General features: G+C 43.8%; 2 protein-coding genes across 2 annotated transcripts in view; both read left to right on the forward strand.

Moving 5' to 3' along the window:
• LOC138946884 (uncharacterized) overlaps positions 1–8,738 on the forward strand; it is a 23,837-nt gene extending 15,099 nt beyond the window's left edge. Inside the window, exon 3 of the mRNA XM_070318276.1 lies at positions 5,787–8,738. Coding sequence (XP_070174377.1) covers positions 5,787–6,424 — 638 coding nt within the window. The 3' untranslated portion in view covers positions 6,425–8,738. The remainder of the gene's footprint in view (positions 1–5,786) is intronic.
• Positions 8,739–9,159: 421 nt separating this feature from the next.
• LOC138946885 (uncharacterized) lies at positions 9,160–10,565 on the forward strand. Its single transcript, XM_070318278.1, has one exon. It carries the CDS (start codon positions 9,227–9,229, stop codon positions 10,406–10,408), a length of 1,182 nt encoding a protein of 393 aa, XP_070174379.1. The 5' UTR covers positions 9,160–9,226; the 3' UTR covers positions 10,409–10,565.
• Positions 10,566–13,938: the final 3,373 nt, after the last annotated feature.

Consider the following 13,938-nt stretch of genomic DNA (forward strand, 5'->3'; position numbering starts at 1 on the left):
TGGAAGATTGTGCGAACTGTGTGTTGAAAAGTTGTTCGTATTGATGTAGGTAAAGTGAAGAAGTATAATGTTGTTTTTGGTTGAGGAAATAATGAGCCTGCATCCTCCCAAGTTCTGTTTTTGAAGTGTTTGGTGTGAAAGGGTAGAGACAGTGCAAAAGGGCAGAACACGCATAATAAATTCACATGCAAACCACTTCGTGACACAGAACTGTCCGCATGAACTGGAAGGAGTGTATTGTCATGTTCGGTCATTTTGTTTTTGATTTCTTGTATTTTATTTACTTGCCCACCCAGGGGGGGTCTCTGGACAGCCAAAGAGTACCCGGACCGGGGGGTTGAGGTCCGCCGGATCGGTTGCGGAGGGGGACGCCAGAAGGAGTCCCTCATTTCCGCTGGGGCAGTCGCTGTTTTATTTTGTTGTTTGGCGAGCTCGCGCCGCGCCCGATCCAGGGCCTCAGAATATGGTATGTATGCTGCCGACCTGATCTTATTGGCCTGCAGCCTCAGTCTCATTTCCGGGCATCCAAGATAAGCGGCGGAATGCTCGCCCTTGCAGTTTACGCAATGTTTGGCCTTGGTGCACGTCGCTCCGTCGTGGCCCTTGGAGCCACATCGGGGGCAGATCTGCACTTTTGATTTGCATTGTTGTTTTAGGTGCGATAGTCTCTGGCACTTCGTACAGCGCCGCACTGGAGGAGTGTAGGGTTCGACGCCGTACACCTCACTCTCCAGAACGACGCTGTCTGGAAGAATTGCCGTTGTAAACGTGACACGGACCGCCTGAGACGGTTTCCCATCCCTAAGGAGAAGACGGCGAAAAGATCGAACCGAGGAGGGGCCCTTTTCTACAAGACTCCCATCCTCCATCCGGACGCGCACGCCCACTGCCATCTCAGACAGGTCTGTTCCTGAATGTATTGTGGGTATGCGTTTAATGACACCTTCGGTTGTTACCTCCGGACGGTGGCATTTCACTTTGATGCCGCCGATCGAGTCCAGCCTCAATAGCTTGTTTTGTTGTGATGCTGAGGAGCACCCTACCAGGACGCTCCCAGCTGCCAGCATGCGTATTTCTTTGACCTCGCCGATGGCAAGGTCAAAAGTTTTTTTCCTCCTGAGGCCGAGTCCCTGCAATGTTGCAGGGCCCTCCTTCAGGTCCTGCACCACCACGGGGAACTCTAAGAAGGAGGGAGGAGGTTGCTTGGGTTGGTAAAGAAGTTTTCTTCGGGATCTTTGTTTTGTGTGTGTGTGTGTATTGGCAGGTGGTAGTGGCTGTTGAGTTGTCTGGTTTTCTTGTGATTCAGTTAGGGGTTGGGAGGTGTCGACCCCCCGGGCAGATGTTGCATGGGAAATACCTGTGTTTCCCTGAAGAGGGGGACCCTCGCAGAGGACCTTTTGCTTCTTTTTCTTTTTGGGCTTCTTACGATTGACTTCGGTGAAGTCTTCCTCAAAATGATCAGTAATCTGAGAGCGTGGGGGGCTATCCCGGAAGAGAAGAGATTCCGGAGAGCTCTGCCCCCCCTCAGGGTCGTCCTCCCGCAATCTCTTTCTCTTGAAAGGAGAAGATATGCTGGTTTTCTCATTGGTGATTGCTTTATTAAGCTGTTTGGATTTTGGGGACTGACCAGTCCGGCTGGCCCGGTCAGTCTCATTCAGTGATTCCATGGGAATATCTGGGGCGCGGTCAGAACCGCTTGCTGTTTGGTCCATATTAAGGGACCAATCTTGCTCCCTCAGAGCAGTGGTGTCCGTTGGAAGGTAGTTATCTACCCAGATGAACGTTTCCCGCCTATCAGCAAAGGTGGTGTTTGGCAGTTTGTGTTTAGCAACTTGGCTCATCACTTACAAGGTACGGTACGGTCACCAAGAAAAAACAAGCCAAACAGCTCAGGGTTAAAAAGGCAGGATAAAAGCAGGGTAACAAAAGCGTCCCTAGACAAAGAGTGAGCTGAAGCTCACCCCTCTAGCGACTTTCACTTCTCTCCCGAGAAACACGAGGACTCCTGCAGGGCGAGTGGGAACGCCACCAAGGGCAGCTAGCCCCCTTTCTGGACCCACGCCAAGAGCAGAGGGAGCTGTGTCGTGTGTTTAAGACACAACGAAAATGTGATTGTCCCCCTTTACCCTCAGGAATTCGGGAGAAAATCGCTATTTGAGCACTGACTTGGCTATGTAAGCTCGAGGTGCGTTAAAGCAATCGCTATGTAATCAGCATGTTTGCTTGTGAAAGAACGCACTCTACGGGCCAGCAACTGCAGTGAATTACTCGTGACATAAAATTACACAAAAGCCGCCAGACCACATCACAAACAGAACTGAAGAATGCACAGGTGTTTCTTACATAGAGACACACACACTCACACACACACACACACACACACACACACACACACACAAACACAGAGAAGCCATATCTATAGAGAGATAGATGACAGTGTATTTTTCGCGTGGCTATAAATTGATTCGACCTTTGCACTTTTACAGTGAGGATAATTTACGGGTCCAATTTACGTTCTGGACACTGCGGTGACCTTCTAAAAATAGTAACAGAACGGGAATATCCGAAGATGCCTCCCTCAAACTATAGTGCACCATACGAAGGAAGGGAGGTAAACGCTGAAAACCTGGAGAAGATGAGAAGATAAGGAAGAGTTACTTATAATGGTGAAATGAACACAAAAACCAAAATCAGTTCAGCGCTGCGCGCTGAGAGCACGTGTTGATGATATTGTGTCCGGGGTGTAGCTGAATACGGTGTCCAAATTTGAAAAAGATCCACCGAGAACTTTGGCGTTGTGATGTGGTGTAGCGGCTATGGTGTGTCGGTATGGGGGCCCGGGTAGCTGAGGTGGAACCAAAATCGGTTCAGCGCTGCGCGCTGAGAGCACGTGTTGAAATATCTCATCGATGAGGTTGTGTCCGGGGTCTCTCTGAATAAGCCCACCAAATTTGAAGCAGATCCATCGAGAACTTTGGCCGTGCATGGCGAATACACAAATACACAAACACACAAATACACAGATACACAGACACACAGACACACAGACACACAGACACAAGTCGTATATATATATAGATGACAACAGCATCAGACATCAACATCAACTAACATCAGACATACAAGACTATGCTCTATGCATCTTCAAAAATAAAATTTTAGAAAACAACAGGAAAGCACAATAAAACGTACAATTACATAGCCCATATTCAATACATTTCTAAATTATATAAACATAATCCTCGTCTCCTTTCTTATCTTTCTATTTAATTATTTTATAAAACTACTCATAACAACAAAATCCTGTTCTCTCCATAATTAATAATCTGAATTTAAAAAGAAATTATAACGATCAACATGTATATATACTGTTCAAAAAAAGAAACGCATAGCTTGTAATATTTGGTTAATTTAGTTATATGGCTACAAGGATATCCACCAAACTGCAGAAAATGTTTATCTGGTCGTCGACCTTTCGTCCATTGCCACAAGTGAGCTCTGCACGTGACGCATGCGTTATCAGTGGCTACAATGTCAAAATTGCTCATTTGGCATGACTACTCGTCATGCTTCAGTGTAATCTCATGAAACTCGGGGAATATTGAGCTCTCACCATGTCTTCCAAATCCCATAAAAGCGGATTGTTCGCCACAAAGAAATCAGACGACAATTCAGCGACGAAAGATGGCCCGATTGAGCAGAGAAGACCGCCAAATTGCATTGGGTCGTTTACAAGCAGGCCAAAGTCAAAGTGCAATCGCCAGGCACTTCCACATGTCCCAGAGCACCATCAGTAGACTGTGGGTCAGGTTTCAAGCCACTGGCTCCGTTGCTGACTTGCCACGAGCGGGAAGACCAAGGGCGACAACTGCTGCTCACGACCGCTTCATACGGCTCCGCCACCTCCGGAATCGTTTCCTGTCGGCCTCATCTTCTGTCCAGGCTCTCCCCGGGCCACACCGATTATCGGACCAGACCGTGCGGAACCGCCTGCATGAAGCTGGTTTGAGAGCTCGCAGACCTCACAGAGGAGCTGTCCTCACCCGCCGCCATCGCCAGAACCGAGTGCAGTGGGGCAACCAGCACCTTCGCTGGACCGTCCGGAATCACTGGAGACACGTGTGGTTCAGCGACGAGTCCTACTTCCTGCTCCAGCGACATGATGGTCGGAGGAGGGTCTACCGGAGAGTAAACGAACGTTACGCGCCCAACTGTGTGGATGAGGCACCCGTTCATGGTGGTGGAGGCGTCATGGTGTGGGGGGCGATCAATACCGCTGGAAGGAGCACCCTGGTGCACGTCCAAGGGTGCATAACTGCCCAGCGATACGTGGAGGAAATTCTGCGCCCACACGCCCTTCCTCTTCTGGCTGACCAGGATGCCATATTCCAGCAGGACAACGCTCGCCCGCACACAGCACGACTCACCACCCAGTTCCTCACCGACCACCATGTCCAGGTGCTTCCCTGGCCATCCATGTCGCCAGACATGAACCCGATAGAACACCTCTGGGATGAATTGGACAGACGTGTGCGCAGGCGAGAAGAAGCGCCGGCAAATCACCGCGATCTATTGCAGGCACTTCAGGAGGAGTGGGACACCATCCCACAGCAAGATATCCGGCATCTGATCCAGTCCATGCCCAGAAGGTGCCGGGCAGTTGTTGCTGCTCAAGGCAGTCACACCCCCTACTGACTTGACTGCCTCGGCACCCAATCGTATTGATTGACTGATTGATTTGAAGATGCAAATGAACTGTGTGTGCATTCAACTGTGTCCATACCAAATTTCAAACAAATAATCTAAATATTGGATTTTCTGTTATTTTTTTCAAAAAATAAAACAAATTTGGCAACTAGCAACTATGCGTTTCTTTTTTTGAACAGTATAGAATATCCTTATCTTGTTCAATCAAAAAAACAATCAATGATTTGACACTATCAGAGGTTTAAATGGGTACCACTCCAGAAAAAAATGTATCACACGTAAAATTAATTTTACTTAGATATTCTTCTACCAAATATCTTTTTCTCATATCTCTTTTAAATGCAACCAGTGTAGGAACAAATTTGGCCAGGTTGTGGATTTTAGTATGTGTCCAAGTGAATGGGTGCTGTTAGAATCCTGCTCTGTCAGCGTGAGTTCGTCCCCACGTTCGGCGAGAGATTTATTTCTCAGAGTCAACTTTGTGTGCAGACTCTCCTCGGTGTCCGAACACCCCCGTGTGTACACGCAAGCACAAGACCAAGTGCGCACGAAAAAGATCCTGTAATCTATGTCAGAGTTCGGTGGGTTATAGAAACACGAAAATACCCAGCATGCTTCCTCCGAAAACGGCGTATGGCTGCCTAAATGGCGGGGTAAAAAACGGTCATACACGTAAAATTCCACTCGAGCAAAAACACGAGTGTACGTGGGAGTTTCAGCCCACGAACACAGAAGAAGAAGAAGAATCCTGCTGGGATCTATCGTGACTCACAACACAGTCGAGACGGAAGGGGAGCTACTTGAAGTTGTCTCCAGTGTGTCGAAATAAAAAAAACACTTAAAAAGTCAGCTGATTTTTTTTCTTCAATTTTTGTTTAGGCTTACATTCTTTTCAATTTATTTGTATTTTTACTTTTTGTTTGTTCTATTCAATTGTATTCTATTTTATTTTATTCTCTGTACATTGGCTAGTTTAACCTTTTGGTTTTCTGTACGCGGATCCAAGAATCAATCAAATACAAAACGTAGAATCCCCTTCTCATCTTCTAAACAACGTGTTTTCTGTCACTCTCACTCAGATCCCGATATGGCGTCAGAACCGGAGACCTACATGACGTCACCCGCCCCTGTGACGCGATCGCTGAAAGTCTACTCCATGAGTCTCGGCACCTTGCTCCAAATGATTTTCGGTGCAATCTTCGGCGCCCGTCGCAATCCCCCAGGCTCTGGGCGGCCACCCCGTCCTCACCACGGCCCCAAACATCACCCAGGACATCATGATCAACAGGCGCCGGAAAGCCCCATGGCTGAAGGGGAGTCCGAACCTAAAGGGAACGGATATCCTAGGCGTCCTCCTCGCCATCACGGAAAATATCACGGACACCATGCCAAAAAGGATCAGGAAAGTCCTATCGCAGAAGGGGAGTCCGAACCTGAAGGGAACGGATATCCTAGGCGTCCTCCTCACCATCACGGAAAATATCACGGACGCCGTCGAGGAAGTCAAGGAAGTTCTACCGCCGAAGGGGAGGCCGAGCCAGAGGGGAACGGAGATGACGGATCTCTGCGCGAGAATGACGGACGTCGGGCCGGATATGACGGATCTCCAGATGGAAATGCCGGAAGTCCGGACGAATATGACGGATCTGCGCATGCAAGTCACGGCAAGAAGAGGCCATGTCACAAGAGACGCGGATGGGGTGGACAGTTCCCGTAACACGGCGGAGCTACCGATAAGACAACTTCAAACATGCACAAAAACACCCACACAAACATATCCAATAAATGGTAATGTTTTGCTGTCACAGACAAGCTAGGACAGAAATAATTACTCGGAAAAGCCATGCGAATGTTGGGTCGAAAAAAGTACAATAACAACTTGAAAACAAAATACACAAACATATATGCAATAAGTTGTACTGTTCTGCTGTTATAGACAACCTAGGACAGAAATAATTACACAGAAAAGCCATGCGAATTCTGGGTCGAAAAAAAGTAAAAAAACAACTTGAAAACAAAAAACACAAACATAAAGTTGGCCAAAACATTATTGCAACAAATTTCAAACCCAAATTAAAGCATTAATTCCTGTGTCATTTAATTAAAACAGTATATGCCAGTTAAGACCGTTCACTTAACCTTCAGGATCACCTTTTGGATTAAATATTTCTTTTACAGGGATCACGTGACCGCCGCTGAAGTAAGGGTACCCTCAAAATCAACCAGACAAAAACGGAAGAGCCGAAGGAAAAACGAAAAAAAAATCACAATAGGCAAAACTTTGCAACTTTGACATACGAGAAGAAAGTCAAACCAATTATCTACCCTGAACAGATTGTTTTGTTCTGCTACCTTGCGTATTTCGCGTGCTATGCTATTCCTACTGATGCAGGTGTCGATCGCAAGAACGGTCAAAAACGGAACGTTTTACGTCAATTTTTATGGGTATCATGTCAAAAAGCGCTACAATTTAGCAATGACTTGGTGGATTGCTTTGAAACTTTCAGAATATTTTACCAACACACTAGAAATACTTCGTGCGAAAGTTTGGATCGTTACGGTTGTTTATCCAGATGTGACGCAATGTTTCGGAAAAGGTTGTTAAACTTGTCATAGGATTGTTCACTTGTGTCCAAAAAATTCATGACTTTGCATATCTACAGATAAATGATTGATACAGATTCTGTCTAAGTTTCATTTGTGTGTAGCCGCTGGCGATAATTTGCTAGTCATGCAAACACATAAGAAAAAAATGGAACGTTCACGCTGTTTCGCGCTTAAAACATGCTACGGTCACGCTTGGCTGGGCATCGCACCAAAATCATCGCTTAAATATGTAGCATGTTTACAAACCAACAAATTTGCGTCAGTGCTTACACGCAAATAAAACTTTAGCACTGTGTGTATCAATCATTTTTCTAAAGACGTGCAAAGTCATGAATTTTTTGGACCCAAGGGAACAATCCTATGACGAGATTAAAAACTTCTTTCAAATAATTGGATAACATTTTAACAAACACCTGTAACAATCCATAATTTCGCTCCAAGTATCTCTTGTATGTTGGTAAAATATTCTGAAAGTTTCAAAGCAATCCACCAAGTCATTGCTAAAGTGCAGACTTTTTTGTCATGATACCCCTAAAAAATGACGCAAAAAGTCCCGTTTTTGACCGCTCTTGCGATCGACACCTGCATCAGTAGGAATAGCATAGCACGCGAAATACGCAAGGTAGCAGAACAAAATAATCTGTTCAGGGTAGATAATTGGTTTGACTTTCTTCTCGTATGTCAAAGTTGCAAAGTTTTGCCTATTGTGATTTCTTGTCCAATTTTCATTCGGCTCTTCCGTTTTTGTCTGGTCGATTTTGAGGGTACCCTTACTTCAGCGGCGGTCACGTGATCGCTGTAAAAGAAATATTTAATCCAAAAGGTGATCCTGAGGGTTAAAGTCAACGGCCTTCTCTGGCATATACAGTTTTAATTAAATGACACGGGGATTAATGCTTTAATTTGGGTTTGAAATTTGTTGCAATAATTTTTTGGCCAAGTTTATATGCAATAACGTGTACTATACTGTTTTGCTGTTATAGACAACCTACGACAGAAATAATTACACGCAAAAGCCATGCGAAGTTCAGGTTGAAAACAGACTCAGATAAACGTGAAATCTGTAGAAAATGTTGCAGAGAAAGGCAAAAAGAACGACTGAAAACTTCAAAGAAAAACTTAAAAAAAAATTTTTTTTAAAAAGAGAGTGTACGTATTACTGATAATAAAAAATTGCAACGCAAGTGTTCATGTTCGTACTTTCTCGCTGAAAGACCTTCAAATGAAGATATTCTGAATATAAATTAAAACAACAATTTAACTCTTCAGAAATAAATCGCCCTGTGTCGAAAGCAATACAAACATTGGAAAAAAAAACAATAGTTTAGACATCCGCAAGAACAGAACAGATAAGCGTGAGCTGAGCACAATATTCTGATTTTGTAATTCAACAAAGAAAAATAAATAAATATATTTTAAACATATGTGGCTGATTTCAGTAATGAGTTTTATCATTATCTCTTTCTCTCTCTCTCTCTCTCTCTCTCTCTCTCTCTCTCTCTCTCTCTCTCTCTCTCTCTCTCTCTCTCTCTCTCTCTCTGTCTCTCTCTCTCTCTCTCTCTCTCTCTCTCTCTCTCTCTCTCTCTCTCTCTCTCGTGTGTGTGTGTGTGTGTGTGTGTGTGTGCGCGCGCACACGAACACATTTCTCAACCAAGAAAAGATGACCTCATTATTTGTGTGTGTATAAATAAAAGGCCTGGCCTGTTCAACATGATTATGAAGTCTGCAGCAAAGATACATGACATACCCCCCCCCAACACACATACACACATATGCACTCACACGCACACATCGCGCGCACGCACACACACACACACACACACACACACACACACACACACACACACACACTCGCAAACAAGCGCGTGTGCACAGTCAAACAGGTGACTGCCAAGCAATACAATGTAACTTGATGACAATGTTGATCATTTCCACAGACGACCAATCGTCTCCTCTGCCCGGCAGCTCGACTCCTGACGGACAACAAGCCTCTCCTTTGCCAGACGGTCCGAGCCGCCTGGGCTCTGAAGAAGAAGGCGTCAGTTCCTCTCCAGAGGTCACAACAGACGACCTTGGACCTCATTTTCAAGCTGCTTCTTCCGACACTTCTGCCGCTGATTCGGATCTCGACTGCGACGACGAACTAGTAGGCTCAGAAACAGATGAAGAGCTAGACTCAGAAACAGATGAAGAGCTAGACTCAGAAATAGATGAAGAGCTAGACTCAAAAACACTTGAAGAGCTAGGCTCAGAAGCACGTGAAGAACAGGACTCCGAATTTTCTCTATCTGGGCTGCGACCTTCAGAAGAAGAAATGTCCTCTTCGTCGATCGAAGAAGGTCGGCTAGAAAACGGAAGAGCAACACAAAAAGACGCCAGAAAACAGAAACGCCAGGAAAGACTGAAGAAACGTCAGAAAAGATTGAGGAAACTAAAGGCCAAAAAGCGATGCCAGCAGCTGAAGAAAAGAAGACGCCTGGCGGAATTCAAACAGAACCGTGCCGACTGGAAGACAACACAGGAAGACAAGAAGAAACGACTGGAAGAAAGACGAAGAAACCAACAAGACAAGAAGAAACGACTGGAAGAAAGACGAAGAAACCAACAAGACAAGAAGAAACGACTGGAAGAAAGACGAAGAAACAGGAAGCAGAGACGAGAGGAACGAAGAGAAAAAACGAAGAGGAAAACCAAAGAGAAGAGAAAGCAGCAACAGGAGAAGCGAGAGAATGGATCAACCGAAGACTATCAGAACGGATCAGAAATGTTTCAAGAAGGCAAAAGCACCGAACAAGAGCTCAGCTTAAAACTTGGCGAGCAACTGAACGAGCAGATGCAAGAAACGAACGGCAAAGAAGACACGAACGCGAAGACACAAAACAACTTGGCGGCAGAAGAACGACGTGGAAGGACAGAGACACGCAAGCAGCAGAAGGAAGAGAGACAAAGACAAAGACAAGAAGAAAGGCGAATTAAGAAAGAAGAAAAGAAAAGAAAGCGAGAAGAGAGACAGAGACAAAGACAAGAAGAAAGGCGAATTAAGAAAGAAGAAAAGAAAAGAAATCGAGAAGAGAGAAAACAACAAGTCGCGTAAGGCGAAAATACAATATTTAGTCAAGTAGCTGTCGAACTCACAGAATGAAACTGAACGCAATGCCATTTTTCAGCAAGACCGTATACTCGTAGCATCGTCAGTCCACCGCTCATGGCAAAGGCAGTGAAATTGACAAGAAGAGCGGGGTAGTAGTTGCGCTAAGAAGGATAGCACGCTTTTCTGTACCTCTCTTTGTTTTAACTTTCTGAGCGTGTTTTTAATCCAAACATATCATATCTATATGTTTTTGGAATCAGGAACCGACAAGGAATAAGATGAAAGTGTTTTTAAATTGATTTGGACAAGTTAATTTTGATAATAATTTTTATATATTTAATTTTCAGAGCTTGTTTTTAATCCGAATATAACATATTTATATGTTTTTGGAATCAGCAAATGATGGAAAATAAGATAAACGTAAATTTGGATCGTTTTATAAATTTTTATTTTTTTTTACATTTTTCAGATTTTTAATGACCAAAGTCATTAATTAATTTTTAAGCCACCAAGCTGAAATGCAATACCGAAGTCCGGGCTTTGTCGAAGATTACTTGACCAAAATTTCAACCAATTTGGTTGAAAAATGAGGGCGTGACAGTGCCGCCTCAACTTTCACGAAAAGCCGGATATGACGTCATCAAAGACATTTATCAAAAAAATGAAAAAAACGTTCGGGGATTTCATACCCAGGAACTCTCATGTCAAATTTCATAAAGATCGGTCCAGTAGTTTAGTCTGAATCGCTCTACACACACACACAGACACACACACGCACACATGCACACACGCACATACACCACGACCCTCGTCTCGATTCCCCCCTCTACGTTAAAACATTTAGTCAAAACTTGACTAAATGTAAAAACAAGAAAAGCAAGCAAAAAGGAAACGACGACAATAACAGAGAAATCTATACACCTCTGAATATATGGGGGTGTAAGGCTCATTTCAGGCACCTTCGTACGTACTTGAATGGTTTTGCGTATCGAGTCAAGTTTTCAACACCTTGGTTGTTCAAAAGCTTGAATTTTAATTTTATAAATCGCGTGTTTGTTAGCAGACCATTACCCTTTTTCAAATGATGTACTATTTTGGAAGACATATTGATAATGTATCTTTAAAGACTACTTAGTTTAATAGAAAACGCTTCCCTAGCTCTATCAAGTCTCACACACTACTGGGCCATCAGGTAACCACGTGACTACAATCCAGTGGTTACGAGTAGACCTAATTTGCACGTGCGAAATATTTGCGTTGTAAAGTAATTTCTTGTTGAAAAAAAGAATGATGCAGGTAGCTTTGAGGCCTTGCCGAGGTGTGTTACTCTGTAGCTTTGAGGCCTTGCCGAGGTGTGTTACTCTGTAGCTTTGAGGCCTTGCCGAGGTGTGTTCCTCTGTAGCATTGAGGCCTTGCCGAGGTGTGTTCCTCTGTAGCATTGAGGCCTTGCCGAGGTGTGTTACTCTGCTCTTGGTTTATAGTCATTAGGAAGAAATGATAAGCATCCAAGCTGCAAACAATATTTTACTCAAAAAATCATAGTGATCTGATTGTTTTGAACAGATTTTGAGGGGAATACAGATCACAAAATGCACTGGGTTTTTTAAATAAAGGGGATCGTTCAAGTACAAGAGGGTCTCAAAATAATGAGCTATAACCAGGGTAACGTTCAACCAATGAGCAGCGGAGACAATTAAGAGAGAGCAAATGGCGTCGTAAAAAACGGAATCACAATTAAGAAAGCAAAATCAACGCGAAAAATTAGAGCAAAAGACACGTTAAGACAGCAAGAAGAACTGAGCAGAAAACAAGAATAAGCTTCGAGAAAAAAGAAGAAAATCATTCGAAGAGTGAAGGAATAACCAGGACTCGATCAGAGCGAATACAGCGAAGGACAGAAAAAGACGAAAAGAAGACTGGTTCTTGAACGAAACAAATTCCTATCAACGGCAGCGCAGGATGGACTGAAATAAGTAATAACAATAATAACAATAACAACACTTTATTGTCCACTTAAATGAATACATAAAAATGGAAAATTGTCTTCGACACGTCTAACTTGCCTGTCAACGATTATTAAAAAAAACATTGTCATAAGACCTATTAGGACATTCAAGAAGACAGAAGCACATAAAACACGTACGTTTTTATATTGATAAACAATCGATCTTCAAGAATACACAGTGGAGATGAACCACGCTTTTTCATCCATTGTTTTATTGTATGGACAATAAATTGTCTTGTGTCTTATGTCTTATGTCTCATGGTATTTGACAAATGCATGCACTTTAGTTCACGGGGTCCTGATTTGGCCTATATGGTCCGCTGGACCCAAAAAGCAACAACAATCAAATCAAATCACTTTTGTTCACGTGCAAGCCCCAACAGCTGTGTCCTGACCTTGACACAGGATGAGAACAGCCCTCCACTTGGACACGTACCAAGCTCCGACATAGAGATTACACAACGTCATCGAGTGAGGGACCGAAAAATATTGAAACTCGAGGATGATTTTTTTGTGGTATCAACCGAGACCGTAGGTCGAGGTTGATACCACACAAAAAAATCATCCGAGAGTTTCAATATTTTTTGGTCCCTCACAAGATGACGTTTGTGTAATTTGTGTATACAATGATAAATTGATTGTATACAATGATCAATCTCTATACCTTCCTGTCACTGGAAGCAGCAACACTTGAAAGCATAAGTTCCCTTGACAAACGTCATTTATGATTGGCGTCATCTATGAATGACGTCACTGTCTAGACAAGACAAGTGCCGGTATCGGCAAACCTTGTCGCGGCAAAGGGCTATGACCCGTGCCTTGATACCATTGAGATCATAGGAGATGCACAGCAGTGCCGATACCAGGTTTCTTTAGCTTCACTTTAAAATGATATCAGAACGATAGTTATTCACTTGAAAGTGAACACAGGAGAGTTGTATACAGCTGTGTCCTGACCTTGACACAGGATGAGAACAGCCCCCCACTTGGACACGTACCAAGCCCCAACAGCTGTGTCCTGACCTTGACACAGGATGAGAACAGCCCTCCACTTGGACACGTACCAAACATCAGCAGTCTGACAGCTTTCTGTGCACCTTGGAGTTTTTCTTAACTCAAGTAATTTCGTAACTGACGTATATCATTAATCTACGAAATTAATTCAGCACAAAAAAAGGAGTTGGATCCTCTCTGCATGGGACATAGTCAGCTTGTTGTTACATATAGACACTAGTGTGTGTGTTAGTGGAGGGATGATGTCCATATCCTGTGTAAAAGCCTTGGCAGATCTGTGGTGATGTATAATTCGTATGAATCTGGTGTCACATAGCAAACCATATGTAGTATTCTCTATCTATCTCTCTCTCTCTCGTTGACGCCGGGAGGAAGCTAGCTTAGTACCGTACGTACGTCCACATTACGAGAAAGAAAAAAGGACTAGCTGATACAAAAAAGAGGAAAGGGAGAATAAGACGAAGAGGACAGTTGGACAGAATTTTGCAGAAAAGAAGATGATCAAGAAAGGTGG

Source organism: Littorina saxatilis, linkage group LG14 (assembly GCF_037325665.1).
Source record: "Littorina saxatilis isolate snail1 linkage group LG14, US_GU_Lsax_2.0, whole genome shotgun sequence".
NCBI classification, from domain to species: domain Eukaryota; kingdom Metazoa; phylum Mollusca; class Gastropoda; order Littorinimorpha; family Littorinidae; genus Littorina; species Littorina saxatilis.

Bases quoted from the DNA above. Each gene is read 5' to 3' on its own strand.
- LOC138946885 (XM_070318278.1), top strand. From the start codon at position 9,227: ATGACAATGTTGATCATTTCCACAGACGACCAATCGTCTCCTCTGCCC.